Below are 19,527 nucleotides of genomic sequence, written 5' to 3' on the forward strand. Positions count from 1 at the left end.
TGTACAGGACAGTGGAGAGACCAGCGTTGCTCTACGGCTTAGAGACAGTGGCACTGAAGAAAAGGAGAGATTGTGAGCATATCGGTAAAAGGATGCTGAGGTTGTAAATGCCAGGCAGGAGGTCTAAAGGAAGATCAAAGAGGAGATTTATGAATGCAGTGAGAGAGGACATGAAGTTAGTTGGAATGAGAGAAGAGGAAGAGTTAGATGGAGGCAGATGATTCACTGTGGCGATCACTAAAAGGAATTAGCCGAAAGACAAAAAAAGAAAAAGTAGTATAAAATAGATTTATTCTAAACTGCTAAATTTAAGTATCATTTTCTGTTCATATTAATTGGAAAACATATCTGACACTCATTCAAATAGCTGTATTTTGGGTCAGTGTATATTATTAAAACAGATGGCCAGATCTGAGTTAATGCTCTGTATCTATCAAGCCTTAGTGTTGATATGATATAGTGTAATAAATACTGTATCTGATTTGGTAGCCATAAAGAAGCTATGGTCTGATAAAAAATGCTTAAACAAAATCAGAGAAATAGTTATTTGTTGCCATCCACCGCAGGAGATCATTTTTCGCTTGATGTATGTAACATTGTGCAGTTTAGTTAAAATTAACAGACATTAAAATTGTGCTTCTGCTGAGAAGGACATCTTTTAGTCATCACAAAAACAGGAGAAACAGAGCAAGGCAGTGGGCCTGCTTCCTATTCCAGAGGAAGCGTTGAATGCATTTTTTTTTCTTTTGTTTTGGTCAGATAAGGTTTGAACTGTTAATAAATTAATTAAAGTTTTTTTTATATATATAAATACTGTTTTATGATCCTTATCTATCTAGAAATATTTGATATTTCTGGATAAATAAAGAATTTCTGTCAAAATTTTCCAGACCAAGTCCTGCAGGTTCTCAGCACATCCCTTCACCCTCCACATAGCTTCACACTTAATGACATGTGAACTGTTCTAGAGAAATGAATGGATGCATGAACATTAGTCTTGTAAAAAATATTTCCTCAGTTTTGAAGTCTGAATACTTTTAGACTGGTTGTTCATGCTCTGATCCGTTACATGATTTTCATCATTTCCATATTCATCATATTATTCAGTAAGCTCTTGCGCCCTGTGGACGGGGACATTGTCTCTCTGAATGAAACTGCACCAATGAGTCTAGAAATGCTCGTCACAGAATAAATGTACTCATCCAGAATAATGTTGTCTTCATTTGCACACGGCAATCGTTCATTCTAAGAACACAAGGGAACTCAAATTGTGTCAGCAAAAGCAGAGCCACAATTTCTCCTTTAAGTTTTCAGGTGTTGGTATATTACTCCACACGATTACTAGCACTTTTTTAGGTGAGGCCTTAAAATCATTGACCGGAAATTACATCAGCATTATTGAAGCACCAGTTGTGCTTCATAGTGCATCCTGAATTGAACAAAAAAAGACAAAACAAAAAACTTTTTGGTTTCAGGGTGGAACCTGAAACTACTGTATTCTAAGTGATCTGTACTGTTTGGAAGAGGAGTGTAATTCAGCCACACCAAAGCTTTCTTAGTCCAGCACTTAACAAAATATCTGTCTGATCTCACCTGCTAAACCCACCCTAAGGGGTGTCAAGCTCAGTAGTGGTTTTGGCAACTTGTTTTAAAGCCTGTAAAGAATTAGTGCTGTATTAGCACATTCGGTTATTTCTAAGTAAGCAGGTTAACATGATCTTAAAAAGATTTTTATTAGATTTTTATTATGTAATTATATTCTTACACTCTTGAAACTAGGTTTCTTCAAGGGTCCTTAGTTCCAACTTGAAACCTTCTCTGGGGAAAAGAATACTCTTATAAAGTTCTTAAAGCTTCGGGGATTTCCCAAGATGGAGAGAAAATAAAATCTTTAGGATTCTAGACCGAATTGATTTTGTATGCATATAAAAAGGTACTTACAAATCCCCCTCTACCCAAATATTTTCATATATAGTGGAAATTTACTTTTTTTCATATATATTATATATATATATAATGCTATCTAGCCTTTAAGAGTTAAAATTGTTATGGCTGGACAAAAAGTTCATGTACATGAGACTATTCTGTATGTGTAAGAAATGGCATGTATTAAATACATATATGCAAAGGAAGTTACATTTTGCTAAAAAGTTAACATTTTCATTATGCATGAAACATTTGTAGTATCACATTAAATAGATATAACCCTCATATGCTTCAGGACTTTTTGTCATGATCAGTTAAACAAAATGAATACTCTATTCATCACATCCATAATGATTGTCCAGGTTTAAACTTTTGGCCCTCAGACAGTGTGTGTCAACAATAGTCCCATCTGTCACCCCTCCAGCCTGACCATGTGTCCTACTGGATGCATGCTGCACATCACCTTCTGTCATGTTGGATAATAGCACTGATAATCGTTCTTTTGAAAAAGCAAAGCAGTTGACATCACTTCCTGTATCTATCACATGTTTCACCCTGCCTCACTCATACCCCCTCCACTGTGCACACATAGTCACAAAGTCAACTGTCAGCAGGCACAAGCCCTGAAGGCCTTATTACTGTTTGCATGAGTAATAAAGGTAGAACTGTTTATGGGTGCTGGTCCATAAGTGCGAAACACATTCACAACCAAAACTACAATAAACTTACAACAGTAACAACAGCGTGAAAAATCTATTCATGTGAAGTTATTTATGCTGTTCAGTAAGTAGTAATTATTTCTTCTGAATACACTGACTTTCAGTGTTTGGTGCCACAGAGAGACAGAACATCATTTGAATGCCCTCGATAAAAATAAGCATAGTAGCATCATTTGGGCGAGTATTTCCTCTTACTGCGAACATCCTCCAGCACTCCGTTACCACGGTTTCTCAGACTGACATGTGCAGAAACTAAACCCGTGACCTACTCTTTCCGTTTTAAGTCTACAAAGTGTGTGTTTCTGAATTCGCTGTTCTGTTTTTAGTTTCTCCTGTTGTCTTTTTCTGATTTGCAGTTGGGTTTTTTTGGTTTGGTAATGTGTGTTGTCCTTATAGGAAAACATATTAGGACAATCCAGATAGGCACAATGGATAAATAGTATATTGAAATTAAAAGTATATATATATAAACAGGTATGAAAAAAAGTCACTTTCTGAACCCTTTTTGATACTGCTATCTACAGATACAGAACTTTTTCATGATTTTTTTTAGAGCATAGTTCACAACACTGCAATTGTTTTACAGTTCAAAACTACAGTAATATTGTCAGTTAACCAGCATAAAATCACACCTTCATCGCACAGCATAGCTATCGAAGTCCAAAGAGTGCTGTCATTTGTATGTTTAAACAGTTTAACCTGTAGTTGCTCAATGACATCTAAGAATAAAGTGATCTATAACTTCGACTAAATGTAATTGGTTAAATGTATTGAACTCTTATATTATCATATTATTACATTTAATTTAGTCCAGACTCTCTCTAGATATACACTGTATACTGTATATACCACATAGCAACAGTTAACCCCAGATGTGAACAGTTAGTCAAATAAACAGTTAAAAAAATCATCTTATTAATGATTTGCCTGAAGGATGGGTGGGAAATTGTTACTTCAGTTCTGTGTGAAGACTGCAAATAAAAGTGTAAAGAGCAGCTGTAAATTCAGGTTCTCGGTTAGCCTTACACTGATAAATTACACAACCTACAATGTTAAAACTGAGATAATGTGTGCACTACTACTTCGTGTAATGTATTATGTGTTAATCACGTTAATGACTGGACCTGATTTGCAGGAAGCCAAGGATCTGACTCAGCAGTCCCAAGTACAGCTAACCGCTCCCTGTAGAAAGTATTGCAACTTACAACAAACTGAACTGTGCTTTTATTCAAAATTGCTGTCATCATGACAGGATAAACATGAAAAACGTTACCATACACACAGTCATGTTTGGTAGCATTTTTGATAGTAAATACTACATGACACATAAATGTTATTGGATTAGGTTATTTAGCTCTATTATAAGAGACATACAGAATGCAGCATTCTGCCTGGTCTTAGTACTGCAGGTAGGAAACAGGATTAAAAACTAGGAGTGCTGCCGGATTGAACAATACAGGGAACTAACAAGGCCTTGTTCAGCCTCATTGTTTTGAGAACTACCTTCAGACAGAGTATACAAATCCACCCTCCCTCACTGAGTACAACATAATGGCTGGTGTTTTTTTTTTTGTCTAAAATCTGCAGTCGCAATCTGAACAACTACTAAAGCAAAAGAAATGTCACTCAGAGAAAGGTTTCTCAAACTTTTTGTGGCAATAGACCTCTTTAACAGGAGCACTGCCTTTCCACTGACAGAACATTACCTCCAAGTTTGCATTATTTATAATCCTACTTGTTTCTCAGTCAAGCTTTCACTTAAAACAATATAAAGTGACTTCTGACCATAAAAAAAAAACTGGTCCCCACTTTGAAGTTCACTGGCCTACATATGACCTTTGACAAAAGCAACCACTCGATTCAAGATTCCCGTTTCATTTTTAACACTAATGCTGTCAATCTGGTCAAAAGTACATATGGAATGACCTTGTGCACATTTGAAGTAACAGACGTTTATTTGATTTGTTTAGGAATTTATTAACCCAACATTGATAGAAGGAGTGTCCTTCATCTCAGTAGTGATCTGGCTGCAAATAAACTGTATTCTGCAGCCATTTCAACACAGCAACAGGTCAAACTCCAAAGCAACCTCCATTTAACATGTACTGATATGCAGCTTTGGCTTGACGTTCCCATATTACAGTATTAGATTTTACACTGTGAGATCACCGCTATAGAGACTAGCATAACCTAAAAAAACATTTAAGACCTGGGTATTTTATGTAATTTGGTCATGGCAAACTCCTTTAATAAAGACAGTGGTTGAAAATTATCTTCCATTTTAGCTACATCAGTAAAAGATAAGTCACAGACCTGAAAGGACCCATGACTTCACTCAGGCATTCCTACATTTAGAGAATGAGGTCATCTAGTATTTGCAGTTCTCTTAATCGATCTCAAATTGGTCTGTGTTACTTAGTGAAAAATGTGTATAGGATCATTTCCATGTTCCTGTTGATAGGTGCATGATTACCATCTGATTAAAGCTGTTAAAATTAAAAGAAGCACATATCTTTGGTCTGATCACTGGAAATAGTGAATCATCTATGAAAACAAGAGGCATGGTTTAGGCAGGTGTAAAAATGGTTTTAAATCAAACACTGATAGTTGGAATATTAATATGTGCATTTGAATGACATTATAAAAAATTATGTAGCTGAATAGCAGTTGAACTGATGAACTTTGGATTTTGTTTAATTTGCTCTGAAGAAACAGTCCTTCCGCAAAGTATAAGAAATTAATACTAAAACTAATACTGAAACCATTTTCTTCTCACTTTGCTTAAATTTCTTTTGGGAATAATTTCTACAAATAATCAAATTTGTAATTATGTATATTCTTTACCACCAGTCTCAAAAAGGTGCACTTTCATTGTGGAACTAGAATAAGGTTGGTTTGTTTTTTTTATTTTGTCTTCAGCATAACAAATGTATCTAAATAATACAACAAATCATTTATTGTAATTTATTTAAAACAAAAATAGGCTTGTTCGGCTGCTTTGTGCAGCTGACTGTTATTGTATTTGCAGATCAAAATCCAGAGCACCGTGAAAGATCCAGGTGACTAAAGGTAGTAGGGTTAGTAAACACTTTTTTGGGGACACAAGGTCACAACAGAAATGCTGACTTGCTCATTTGAGTAAACGGCCCTTGTACCTGTTCCCCTTACTGACACCATTAGAGGCGTCTCTCCTTCTGTGACTTCTGCCCTGCTCTCTGTCATTTTGGCTCATCTCTTGTGAAACTCCTTTTGTTTGCTCTTTCCAAGAAAACAAGCCAAACAATTTTAACACTCATTTGCAGGGGAATCTCCACCCCATCAAAAACTAAAAACAGCCAGTGACATAAAAAGAGAGACAATGTCATGTATATCCACGTCTTCATGAACATGGAGTAGCCGAAACTAGGCATCACTTTGTTTTCCTGTTTAAACTCCTTGCATTCAGAGAGAAAAAAAAAATGTCACTCTTAACATTTCTGGATTCTTGTGAGATGACAAACAAGCAAATTAAAGTTATGATGTCATTCTGGGACAGATAACGTGTCTGGGCGGGGAAGGAGGGGGGGGCGAAACCTTGGAGTGTGTGAGAGTTGTGAGAAAAGGGTGGGTGGCACACTGGGCAAAATCTGGGTTCCATGAATGAAAAAATGCAAGCAGAATACTAACATAAGAATGGTGCAGTGATTAAAAGAAAAGATGAACGTGAATAAAAAAAATGCAATGACTAAAAAGAAATCTCAATGAGAGCAAAATAAATCTACATAACCATATTTCCAAAAGAACACTTTTATGCAATAATGAAAGACAGTAAGTGGCATTCGTATGTAACAATTATGATAGTGCCAGAAGCAAACTTAAGAGTCAGCCGAAACGATTGGTACATAATATAAAAGAAAACTGTTACAGGTCATGATCAAAATCAACAGAAACATAAATGAACTTTTTTTGAATTATTTGTTAAATGCTTCTTGATCATTTAACTTTTTAAATCTATCTATTTCTCATGCACTGACCAGTCCAACTGAGCAGTGCATTAAGATTTGTAATTTGAAGTGAGCCAGGTTAGCCCCTCGTATAGTCCATCACCTGTGGTAGCGCACGAGGGCTGCACATACCAATTCCTGTCTCGGATGCGGGTCAAGCCGAGCTTCTCTTGAATTTCGTGTGGCTTCATTGCGTCCGGGAGATCTTGCTTGTTGGCAAAAATCAAGATGATGGCGTCCCTCATCTCGCGGTCATTGATGATGCGGTGCAGCTCCTGTCTGGCCTCATCGATGCGATCTCTGTCAGCGCAGTCCACCACAAAGATGAGCCCCTGTGTGCCTGTGTAGTAGTGCCGCCAAAGCGGACGTATCTTGTCCTGACCGCCGACATCCCACACGTTAAACTTTACGTTCTTATATGTGACCGTTTCCACGTTAAAGCCCACGGTTGGAATGGTTGTGACCGACTGTCCCAGTTTGAGTTTGTAAAGGATGGTAGTCTTTCCAGCCGCGTCAAGTCCAAGCATCAATATTCTCATCTCCTTGTTTCCAAAGATCTTTGAAAGCATTTTCCCCATCTTGTTGGTTGTGCATATATTATTTTTTGTTACAGATGAAAAGTTTTAGGATGTTTTTTTTTTGGTAATTCACCTTTGGATACGTTATGTGCTACTGTAATACTTCACGTTTTGGTTCAACTTCTAGATACTGTAACAGACTGCAAAACTATTGCTTCGCTACAAAAAGTATGGCTCTTTTAGGACTTTGAGTAAAACTTTTAAGCTAGAGCTTTTTAATCTGCATACTTTAGAGGAATAAAAAGATACTGACTGAAACGCCAAGTTAAGACTAGAGGGTGTGGATGAGCAGCCTTCCTGAACCTGTCTCGCTGTCCCTGTTGCTCAAGACAGGTCCATAAACGTCCACTTCTTAGCTCTTAAAGAAGCTTTCCTTCGGTGTACAGTGCAGCTGGATGTGTTTCAGACTTCAGTAACACAGCGGCCCGCTCGCTGGCCCTCAGCAGCTCCGACTTCCTCCTTGTGCGCCGGCTCTCCGCTCGCTGTAGCCACTCGGCACATTCACGCGCCCGGGATTCCCTTCACGAGTTCATGCTGGCCGGTGCGCTCTTAATGGCGGAACAGCAACCTGGAAGCAAGCCGAAGACAAACAAAAGCTCCAAAGGTCATTGATTCATCCGAGTTTCCGTTCTCTGTGTCTTCTCTCCCTGAAACACAAGAGCCGTTAAGAAAAGGGAGGGGTAACACACAGGGACAGAGCACAACTTTAATCGGCCGCTCCGTCGCCTACTTTCTCATTAAACACACACAAACCACGCAAGAATTTCCAAACCCGTGATTCGAAGCTGTGAAAAAAAAATCATATTACCTGCCAAACACAGCGCACTCCCCCAAATCCGCTCTCCCCTTCGCTCTTCTCTCCCCCTTTCACCCGCTCGCTTCAGTCCCTCAGCCGCGCTGTGTTACCGGAAAAGGTGCGGACCTGCTTCACCCTCCACTTCCTCTGAAGCGCTCGTGCGCTTACGCCATTTAGCGCTCGCGCACTGAGAGGCTCGAGCACAAGTCTGTCTTGAATGAAATGGACGCCATTCACTTTCCAGCACCTCGGCTTTCACCTTATTTTACACTGTCTTGAAAGGAACATTCAACTCCCAAACGTGTAGTAAAAAAAAAAAATATGTTAAATGATTTTATGATTACGTTTTTTAAATAAGACGTATTACGTATATATGTACAACCTACTAGAGGAAACCAGCTCAGTGGCGTCATTTTACGTTAGGGGGCGGGACTTAGTGATGTCATGTCGATTTTAAATAATGCTTCGAAAACAGCAGGCGCGTTAAGGGCTATTATTTATACAACATTAAAGTCGTAACCGTGTTTGTGTTTTTTATACTAATTTTTTGCTCACCAGAAACACTTAGTGGGAAAAAGTAAACGCTTTTTTAAAATCTAATCCATTGTGGCCAACTAATGAACCCACAAGTAATACTACAAAACTTATAAAAGTAATACAGATAAATAGCAGCAGCAGTAATGGTTGTAGATATAATTTATTTATATGTTGTTTCATTTATATATATATATATATATATATATATATATATATATATATATATCCTGTATTCATATGTGTGTGTGTATTTACACAGTAATGGTCAAATGTTTGTGTTTCTACATTCTAGAACACACACATTCTGCTGCACAGAAAAGGTTCATGTAGAGTTATCAGCCTCAGAAACCACTAATGTATGCACCAACATTCCACAATTTGTTAAATTGTTAAATAAAGAACAATATTTTGCATTGAACAACAATCCTCTGATGTTGTACTAGTTTATTTATATTAAGTTATAATTATCTTAAAGGGAGAAATGGTTATTTCAAGATTTCCAGCTATCTCTGGTGCAGTCCACCTTCAGCTTGACCAGCAACAATCCAGCCTCTTTAAAAATAATTTCTTTGCTATATCTATTGATATATTAAAGATTAGTATATTATAATCTATTTAATATATCCCTGTGTATGTAAGAGAGAAATTGCAGTATATATTTAGTGCTGTTACAAAAATAAAGATAAGATTTTCCTATAATATATTTAATAATAATAATATTAATAATTATTATTATAATAATAAACAGTTTATTAATAACCTGCTTACCTTTGCACAGCAGGTAGCTTGAGCTTTAACAGCTGTAGGGTCAGCAGTTTAATCCTAACTGCAGGGTTGCTGTTTGTGTGGCGTTTTGCATGTTCTTCCTGTGACCATTTAGATTACTTTTGGTTATCTTGTTTCCTCCCTCCTTTCCAAAAATATGCTGGTACAGCAATTCTAGCCAGCATTAGGTGCAAAATTGAATACAGTATATGGTGTTCTGCAAAGGGCTATTTCTACCTTATGTCCAGTGTTTCCTGGAAACCTGTAATATTTTTGTTTATTTTTTTTATATAATGACATGCATTTTCCACATTCCACAGTTCATACATAATGTATAGAACATATATGTATGCATATATGTTTTATCTCTGTTTTGACCTGCTGAGTTTTACTGATAACTGTTACCAACCAGATTAGAATGTGTGTGTGCCCCTGGATGGACTAGCACTCTGTCCAGGGTGTATTTACTGTAGTATCGTGCCCTAAGCTCCCTGGGATAGGCTCCAGGCCCCTCGTGACACTAAATACAGTATAAAGCGGTATAGATGATGAGTGATATGAGTGATGAGTGTTACCAACCATCATGATAGACTCTCACAAGGTGTAACATGCACTGATGGTCTAATATGGTCATGTAAAGAACATCAACACCATTAGACAGCTGGAGGTCAGTAACCTCATCCATTTGGTGATGTTTTTTTTTTCACATTGTACCAGTGTCCTCTTTAATCAATGAGTCTGTCTGACTTTTTAGTTCAGATTCTTCAATGCACTCTTTTATCTAGTGGCCTCAGATACACTACAAAAATTAACTGTCTGGCTTGGTCCATTTGTATTATGTTGTTGGTGGTGGTCTTTCGGCTGCTCCCGGCAAGGGGTCGCCACAGCAGAATACCCAGTCCGCACTACAACTCGGCACAGGTTTTACGCCGGATGCCCTTCCTGACGCAACCCTCCCATTTTATCCGGGCTTGGGACCAGGACTGCATCCAGTGGCTGGGGTTTGGGCACTGGCTGGGAATCAAACCACGCAAAACACCTACCACTGAGCCACCAGTGCCCGTCCATTTGTATTATAAACTAAATAATTACCAAAGACGGATTTTTACTTGCCACCAAATAACTTAAAAGGAATGGTAATGGTGTATGTATGCGCATACATGCACAAATACACATTGTACAAGGTGTAAACCAAGACCAAGACGTCATGGTGATGTAATACTTAGAACTATGACCTCGCACCTCCAGGGTCGACACCTCTTGGGGGTGTGTGGGGAGTTTGCATGTTCCTTGTGTGTTTGGTAGGTTTTCTCTGGTTTCCTCTAACAGTACAAAGACTTGCAGATTTTGTTAACTGGCATTCCCAAATTGCCTGTAGTGTGCATGTATGTGCCCTGTGATGGATTGGCACCGTACGTCTCCTGGGATAGTTTTCAGGCCCCTGCAACCCTGTGCACAGGATTTTTACAACAAACGTCACCACAGTTTACAACAAGCGTCGACGTTGGAGACATGTTTGTTGATGGTGTGACATACATTATATGACATAAATTTAAAGTGTTGGATAAGGAAAGAAATATAATGTTTGTCGTAATAATAAATAAAAATACACTAAGGATTCCGATCATATTTCAATCGTTAATCAGGAGATAATCAGGTCAAATCACGGTTTGCTTTAAATTCGAAACAGCCCCCAAAAGTTCGAAATTCAAAAAAGCCCCCATCATTATCATATTCACACCTTGTCAACTGCCCGCCCTTTCAGCAGCTGCAGACGTAGTACGCATGCGTAGGACAGTCTTGCCCTTGTGTAGCAGCGCTGTGAGGAAATAGAGAATGAGAGCTCGGTAACTCGACCACATGTTGTTGAAGAGATAACTTCAAAAGTTGAGAGAAAAGAATTCCACAAACAAAATTTCATGGAACAATCTGGTACGTAAACGTTAAGAAAAATGCTTTGGATTTGTTATAAGTATATTTCTGGAATAATAGTTGAAGTTTTGCGGTGATCGCGACGTCGATGTTTACGGGCTAATGTTGCTAACGTTCAGCGAGTAGGCCTCAAACCAAGCCGCCGCTGTTTGCTGGGTTAACTGGCATTACTTTATGTTGTGTAGAATAATCTGAAAAGCTATAATTCATTGTATGTTTGCTTTATTATATATAGATATATCTTCCGTTAAAATTGAGCGCACAAAAACGCACAGTTTCTGCGTTAAGTTGCTAAGTAAGGAGCTGTGTAATTGTCCGGCTAACTTTACCATGCTAGCTGGTGGCTAATTATTAACCAGGGTTACCGTAAAAAGCGGCTATTGTGTCTATAAATGTCCGCAAACGGAAAACAGTTTTTTATTAGATTTGAAAAAAGTTATTTGATTTTATTATTTCGCCTAATTAATTTTGAGTAAAGATTAGTTGAGAGAGTTCTGACTTGAACGGCTAACACGCTTGCTCGTGTTCGGTATTTTAGCACAAATCCCGGGAGCAGGGCTTCATTTCTGTTTGCCTAAATACGGTTGTACGGGGACCGCACAGCACTCATTCAATCCTAAATCTTTGCGTCTAAAACGCATCGATCATCAGTTTCATGGGAAGAATAGCGCAATTGTGTTCCCCTTTTGTAAGTTGTTTGTCTTAGTAAATGTAAGCTCCCCTGGAAGATCGAAAAAGTGCTCATGCAAATGAATTACCGTAAATGCTATACAAATTGGTTGAAATATATCGCCACTGAACACTTTATGACCACTAGCATTACTTTCCCAGGTGTTAGGCATGCATATTAACTCGGCTTGAGTAAGCACAGGTACTGCAAGTAACTCCGCCTTACTTTTGCTTCGGCTACGTCATCTTAGGGCTTCTCACTCAACTACATTATACCCCAATCTGCACCTGTTTAGAGGCCCTCTGTCCACCTCCTTTATGCATGAAAGACATGTAAAGCGCCAGGAAACGTGTTTAAACATTGAATGGAAGTTTGAAAGAACTGGCATGAATTAATCAGTACTTCTGTTTGTCACAAGTCATGCACATTTCTAAACAAAAACAAAAATAGTTTTTTTTTTTTTTTACCTTCATAGTCCCAAAGCATTTTGTTTACATATTTGAGTAGAATTTTAATTAGATAAAGCAAATAGACATATATATTGTGTCTTTGAGATCAATTTTCATATTAAAACTTTGATTTTACGTTTTGTTATTCCCTAGATCTGCAACTCCCAGACGAGGCCATGACAGGGATGGTTGGTGCAAATGCCTCAGACAATGGGGATGCTACTGCTATGGAAGGTGCAGGGGATGCCTTAATTCCTAACCTTCCTAACTTGGCACCTGATGCTCAGTGGACAATGGACCAAGTGCCTGACACTTTCGCTGCTCTTGCAAATCAACAGAACCCAGAACAAAGCCAACTAGAGCAGTACCAGCAGCACTCGGTAGATGGGCATTCAGAGTCTGAGACAGAGCATAAATCTGACCTTCCTGAACAAATGGAGAATACGCCGTATGTTGATGAAACTCAACCAGAAACAAACGGACAGGCTGCAGAGGGACATCTTAAAGAGTCTGAGTTGAGCTCGGAAAAGCAGGGTGAAATGGGCAGTTCAGACAGCCCAGCCAACATGGAGCTTGAGGATGGATCCAAAGAAGGAAGTGAAGTAGGAGATCCCTCTGTGTCAAAATCTACACTCCCCACTGACTTTGACAGGCTCTATAAGGTCGTTGAGGATGATCCTGAGGACTTCAATGGCTGGGTCTACCTCCTGCAATATGTGGAACAAGAGGTGAGTGCTACAGAATCCATTGAACAGATTAAGCAGAGAGCTTGTCGGGTTCATTGTAGGTTAATAGACGCATGTGTTTTTTTTTTTTCTTTTCTTTTTTCCCAGAATCATCTGCTGGCTTCAAGAAAGGCATTTGATGCCTTTTTTCTGCGATATCCCTATTGTTATGGATACTGGAAGAAGTATGCAGACATTGAAAAAAAGCATGGGTGCATACAGGAGGCAGATGAGGTAAGTTGTCTATCTGGTGTAAAAAAATCCAAGGTGTAGTGGATTTTATTCAATGCCATCACATGTTTGACTTTTTGCTAAATTTTTGTCTTCCCCAGGTGTATCGCAGAGGTTTGCAGGCCATCCCACTCAGTGTTGACCTTTGGATTCATTATATAACATTCTTAAAGGAGAATCAAGACACAAGTGATGGAGAGGCTGAGAATCGTGTACGAGCGTAAGTATTGTTCTCAGGTCTAGACTCTTTGCCATGGATTGTATTTTAGGGTTGCTTGTTTTTTATATATATTCTAAATATTTCTCCCCCTCTCCAGTGCTTATGAGCATGCAGTTCTTGCTGCGGGTACAGATTTCCGGTCTGACCGCTTGTGGGAAGCTTACATTAGCTGGGAAACTGAGCAGGGCAAGTTGGCCAATGTCACAGCAATATATGACCGTGTCCTGGGTATTCCTACTCAGCTGTACTCCCAGCATTTCCAGAGGTTTGTGTTATGCATGTTTAAAATGTCTTTTCTTATGTCTGAGTGAATGTAGAAGATAACGCTACATGATGTAATTAAATTAAGAAGCCATGCACTTATGTTTGTTGTTTAAAGATTGTGGTGAACATGTGTTTTTCATACTCATCATGCAATACAGAATGATGTTACTCCACAGTTCATTTTTATACATTTTGTATATTATTTCCAGGTTTAAGGATCATGTGCAAAACAATCACCCCAAGCACTTCCTGTCTGAAGAGGAGTTTGTGCAGCTGAGGCTGGAACTTGCAGCTGCCAATAAGCCTACCGGTGAGGGAGAGGAGGAAACCCCAAGTGAGGAGCTGCCCCCAGGCACAGAAGACCTTCCTGATCCAGCAAAGGTAAGAGCCCTAATGGGAATTTTTGTGGGTATTAAACATACTAGGGATAGGGAGGATCCTACCTGATCCTGGAAAGAAGCAAAACTGTATAGGTTTGAAGAGGTGTCTTTCCGTTAGCAGCCCATGAATACCTGGGGATCCAAGTTGGCATCCAATCAGGGAGTCGATCTAAAAGTGGGACGGGACCGTGACAGATTGACACCGTCCCTCACCCCTCCCTCGGCTTGGGCCTGTGCAGGGTGTGCATACCATACTTATCCCAGCGCAAGATGCTGCTAATTTCTCTCGAGCTCATGGTGATGTAAAACCTCGGTAGCTGAATATGCAGTTTGCACGTCACTCGAGATGCTGTATGCTGTAATGCGATGGCACATAATTGTCTGTTTCTTCTCTAGAGAGTCACAGAGATCGAGAACATGCGACATAAGGTGATCGAAACGCGCCAAGAGATATTTAACCACAACGAACATGAAGTCAGCAAGCGCTGGGCCTTTGAAGAAGGGGTGAGTGGTTTTAACATTCATTAGTCATGCATGGTTTTTGTTAAAGTTTATTTGCGCAAATATTTTGAATCATCTTGTAATTTTTAATTTGACCTGGCTCTTGTAATGTTGCACACATTTTATCTTTTTTTTTTTTTTTTTTTTTTTAATAATTTGTGAAATAAAAAAAAAAGATTTCTCAGACTTTTTAAATGTCTAAGGTTCTTAATTTTGTTCACCTTTGGATTAGATCAAGCGTCCATATTTCCATGTGAAAGCCTTGGAGAAGACTCAGCTCACCAACTGGAGGGAGTACCTGGACTTTGAGCTGGAGAATGGGACACCGGAGCGTGTAGTGGTTCTGTTTGAGCGCTGCCTGATCGCCTGTGCCCTGTACGAGGAGTTTTGGATAAAGGTAAATGGAGCTCCGTTCGCAGAGAATTCCGATCCTCCTGTCCCCCCCATCAACGTTTTCACTTCCTCAGTAAAACTTCCTGCACTCTTTGCGTGTAACGTTGATATTTGACTGTATCTGTTGTATTAGGGGATGGCCAGCTTGCCACACAAGATTTGACTCCAGCATATGCCAACTTCGTTGCATCTCTCCGTCTCCCACTACCTTACAGAAACTTATCTTATTGGTTCCATAAAGGTGCTGATGGGTTTAAAACAGAAATTCTCAAAACGATCTTGTCAATGGAAATTCACCAGTGCAGAAATCAGAAATGAAGCCATAATTTGTGTTCTTTTCCCATTTCTACCTTTTATTCCCTATCCCTCTCTCTCTCTCCTCCACCCCTTTCTTATCTTTCCTTCTTTACTTCTAAAGTATGGCAAGTACCTGGAGAGCTACAGCATAGAGGGAGTGAGGCACATCTTCAAGAAAGCATGCACCGTCCACCTGCCAAAGAAGCCTACCATCCATGTTCTCTGGGCAGCTTTTGAGGAACAGCAAGGTGAATGTCACTGTTATCTTGGTGATTTTTTTTTTTCCTATATGAGAGGAGTGTTAAAATATACAGTTAGTGTGTATTTTTATTTTTGTTAAGAACAAGGTACTTCTCATTTCTGTTTAAAGATATAGAGGAAAAACGAATATGTAAAAAAATTTAAAGGCATATTACTAATCAAGTAAGACGCACACATCATCTGGTTCCATAAATATAAACATGTATGCTGTTTTGGTGGACCTTTCCGATCTACTGACATGCACATTTCATCAAGTTTTCTGAAAATAGAAAATACAACTGTCTCTGCCCATTCCATAAATTAGTATTTTACTGACATGCTATATTTTCTGGTTAGTTGTGCCTTAAAAAAATATAGAATACTGAACACTGAAAGCAGTAAGTGAGATTAAGGATTGGCTCTAAACTTTTTCTCCAGGAAACATTGATGAGGCTCGAGGCATCCTGAAGAGTCTAGAGGAGGCGATTCCTGGTTTGGCCATGGTGAGACTACGTCGTGTGAGCCTTGAGCGTCGTCACGGGAACTTGGATGAAGCAGAAGCTCTTCTGGAGGACGCCATTAAGAATGCAAAAACCCCGAATGAATCGACTTTTTTCTCTGTGAAGCTGGCAAGGCAATTCCTCAAAGTACATCGAAATATTGGGAAGGCTAAAAAGGTTTTGCTCGAGGCCATCGAAAAGGATGAGGTAAACTTGCTTTTCACGGTTCTTGAAGCGTTATCATTTTCAGTGACATAACTATCAATTTTGACAGTTTTTAAAAAAAATTCTTTTAAATATGATTTAATCTGTTAGAGGTAAAATGAGTTCTAGCTTTTAACAGAAATTTGAGTTCATCATGTAAATCCCTACTGTCCATCAAACACTTTAACTGTAATTATTTTACTCCTGTAAGAACTTTTTTCAAAAGTGTCAATAGAATAAAATAAGTAAATTAATATTGAAAACAAAAACTGATTTTCTCACAGGAATATAGCCATAGGAGCTGGCATGGCATTAAAAAGAAAGCAGCTCTTTGATACAGGAAAACTTTAAATGTCCTATCCCATGGTCTCACTCCATGTGATTTAATCCCCCAGACCAGTCCCAAACTCTACCTGAACCTGCTGGAGCTGGAGTACAGTGGAGACGTGCAGCAGAATGAAGCAGAGATCTTGGCATGCTTCGACCGTGCACTTGGCAGCAACATGCCATTAGAATCACGTGTAACTTTCTCGCAGCGAAAAGTAGAGTTTCTTGAGGACTTTGGCGGTGATATAAATGCGTGAGTTCAGTATTTAAGACTTTTACAACAATTTCTCCTTTTCCCTCTTTCTGCCACTAGTATGTACTTATAACGTTTACATTGCATGTATACTTGGAAGTAAAATGAAATCTGCTTTGCTTTTCTCTTACACAGGCTTGTAACTGCTTATGAACAGCACCAGAAACTTGTGAAGGAGCAGGATTCCACAAAGAGGAAAGCAGAAAATGGGTATGTTACCAGTGCAAATTATGTAGTCGTAATACATAACATAGTGACAATAATTATTTTTTTAAGTTAACTCTTTTAAACATGGTTCTTTTAACACCTCCTACAGCAATTGCTAATATTTCTAAAATGTTTTATTTACAAAGGTCACAAGAGCCAGATTCAAAGAGACAGCGTGTAGACGATGGCTCAGCAGCATCTGGGCAGATGATGCCAGACATGCAAGCTAATCATGCAGGATACAACTATAATAACTGGTATCAGGTGGGTGTTAACCTATGTAACATAATGGCCTCAAAAGACTGTTTAAAAATCTTCTGTTGATTTAATTATCGCCTTGATTTATAAGTTGTCATTAAAATTTGCTAAAAAACTTTTCAGTTGAACAGTGTTCTTGTGTTCATAATCATTTGTTTCTTTTGTGTTAATAGCAATACAACACCTGGGGAAGTCAGAACACCTGGGGCCAGTACGGCCAGTATGGCCAATATAACCAGTACTACCCACCACCTCCAACATGAATGCCGTGCGGGCTGATGGAGTGACACTGAAGTCCCTTTTACCTGTTCTTATTGCTACTCTTGACATTCTCAGTCATTTGACTTGTTTCTTTGTGTTCTGAGCATGTGTTGGAATAGAAGATTCTTTTTCTGTAAAAACGTGCGGATGTTTAATTTTAGCTTTATTTACCGTGGTCTCTTTGAAATTTAGTTGTTTTGGGAGCGTTACGTTTGTATGGAAGGACATAGAATATTCTGAAGTCCTTTTTTTTGCCCTCCTAAATGTGTCATCCCTGTTTTCAGAGCCAAATGTGAAATGAAGGCTTTTTATTTTGAATTAATTTCTTAATAAAGAGATTGCTGAGACATTCGACTTGGTTTTTAAGGTGCATGCTAACATTAACTACTAATCTGTGCTCAGTTCAGTGAGTTACATTGTAACAAGGTGATAAGTAATGTCTACATTACTTGCACAACAGGTTTGGACATCTTTCTGTTAGTTAAAAGTAGTTTGTTTATCTTGCAAAATTTAAAAGTGTACCCAATACAATTAGATATAATGAAATGTGATGTATTGAGAGAGAGAGAGAGTTTGAAATGACACTTACTCTTTAACGCTCCTAATAAAATGAGCACCCCAACAAGCCTTACTAAAGTAAAGGGGGGGGGGTGGGGTGACTACCCTTGAAGGAAAAAATTATATCAAGACCAATATGTTAGTTCTTTCCTTTAATGGTGTATTTGCATGTATAAAAATGTTTTCTTGCTGTATATCTGTTTGGTCATCCTGTGTAACCACTTGGAGTGGCTCTAGAGCTTCATGTTTTTGGACAGTGAGGGGAAACTCTTCGGGTTGTAGGGAGATCATGTGAAACTCCACCTACATAGTGACCAGAGCTCAGGATTGAAGACTGATGCACCACTGAATGCCTTATAATTTTCTATGACATTAAATCACAGTTCTGTATAAGAATTTAGAAAGACTTTTCTAGCTCATCACTATATTCTTATAGTGTATGAACACAAGTATACTAAGATAACTGCACATCAAAATTCATTTCTAACAGCAATAGGAGTAAGAGGGTTTAGAAAACTTAAGTTTTTCCAAGCTCATGTGCATTTTTCTTGTAAGCTTGCCATGAAAAATGTTTTGGTAGAATAACAGTACAAATGTCAATGGAATATGCAGCAGATTATGATTTTAATTATAATTTACCTGACATCTGAATATACCTTAATTTTTCTTGCTTCAAATGTAGCTTATTCTATATATTGATGGTTGCACAAAAAAGCATATGTACAAGTAGAAATAAAATAAGTGAAAATGAAATAAGTACTTTAATTTCTTTACTTCCAATATGATGGGTATTTTCATTTTTGTTAATAATTCTACTATATACTACCCACAATGCTGTTGGACTAGTTGCTAATAGTCCAAGTGCTGATACCTAAGTTTTTTGTCCATCCAGTTCTCTCTCTCGTCCTCATCTGCGCACACTGCTTAATTAAATAACGTAATTCAAGCTTCAACTTTTATACCAAAACCAATGGGAACATCACACTCTTAGACTTGGATAGTTTGCAGTTTATGTTGTGATTCAGTGCAAATACAGTGTTTAAAGGCACTGCATTGTGGAAAAAACAGTTTGCTGTTTCCATTATTGCAATGTTGGATTTCTCACTGGAACACAATGAGCGAGAAAACAAGCTCTTACTTTTTTATTTTCTAAATATCACAGTAAAATCTGCGAAGCAGGGTTTACTTTGGTTTCTGAGATTTGTTCTCTTGTGAAACAACGTTGTGTGACTACCCGTGATGCCAGAGTGACACAAAAGCTTAAATCGTAGGGGCCTTAGCACTGGCTGGAGCAGCGATACTCTGGATAAGCTGTTTAATATTAAATGCACTTTTTTTTCTATTTGTATGCAA

At 38.5% G+C, this 19,527-nt stretch overlaps 2 protein-coding genes across 3 annotated transcripts; one reads left to right on the forward strand and one right to left on the reverse strand.

The window, feature by feature from the left end:
* Positions 1-4,572: 4,572 nt before the first annotated feature.
* arf6a (ADP-ribosylation factor 6a) lies at positions 4,573-8,393 on the reverse strand. 2 transcript variants are annotated; one of them, XM_053489080.1, is made up of 2 exons: positions 8,015-8,393; positions 4,573-7,774 (listed from the first exon to the last, which is right to left on the reverse strand). In XM_053489080.1, exon 2 carries the CDS (start codon positions 7,204-7,206, stop codon positions 6,679-6,681), a length of 528 nt encoding a protein of 175 aa, XP_053345055.1. In that variant the 5' UTR covers positions 7,207-7,774; positions 8,015-8,393; the 3' UTR covers positions 4,573-6,678. The 2 variants fall into 2 exon arrangements, with proteins under 2 accessions (XP_053345055.1, XP_053345054.1); XM_053489079.1 differs by having other exon boundaries at positions 4,573-7,853.
* A 2,703-nt stretch (positions 8,394-11,096) lies between these two features.
* On the forward strand, positions 11,097-17,963 carry prpf39 (PRP39 pre-mRNA processing factor 39 homolog (yeast)). The gene is made up of 14 exons (XM_053489151.1): positions 11,097-11,236; positions 12,509-13,083; positions 13,189-13,314; positions 13,413-13,531; positions 13,629-13,796; positions 14,005-14,176; positions 14,572-14,679; positions 14,909-15,073; positions 15,488-15,614; positions 16,045-16,313; positions 16,706-16,890; positions 17,026-17,100; positions 17,244-17,361; positions 17,529-17,963. Exons 1-14 carry the CDS (start codon positions 11,224-11,226, stop codon positions 17,616-17,618), a joined length of 2,310 nt encoding a protein of 769 aa, XP_053345126.1. The 5' UTR covers positions 11,097-11,223; the 3' UTR covers positions 17,619-17,963.
* Positions 17,964-19,527: the final 1,564 nt, after the last annotated feature.

The sequence above is a fragment of the Clarias gariepinus genome, chromosome 27 (assembly GCF_024256425.1).
Source record: "Clarias gariepinus isolate MV-2021 ecotype Netherlands chromosome 27, CGAR_prim_01v2, whole genome shotgun sequence".
NCBI lineage: Eukaryota > Metazoa > Chordata > Actinopteri > Siluriformes > Clariidae > Clarias > Clarias gariepinus.

Excerpts from the sequence above, each read along its gene's own strand:
- arf6a (XM_053489080.1), bottom strand. The coding sequence starts at position 7,206 with ATGGGGAAAATGCTTTCAAAGATCTTTGGAAACAAGGAGATGAGAATA.
- prpf39 (XM_053489151.1), top strand. Across the intron at positions 14,680-14,908 it reads GCTGGGCCTTTGAAGAAGGG|ATCAAGCGTCCATATTTCCA; the intron begins GTGAGTGGTTTT and ends CCTTTGGATTAG. Across the intron at positions 16,891-17,025 it reads TTTGGCGGTGATATAAATGC|GCTTGTAACTGCTTATGAAC; the intron begins GTGAGTTCAGTA and ends TCTCTTACACAG.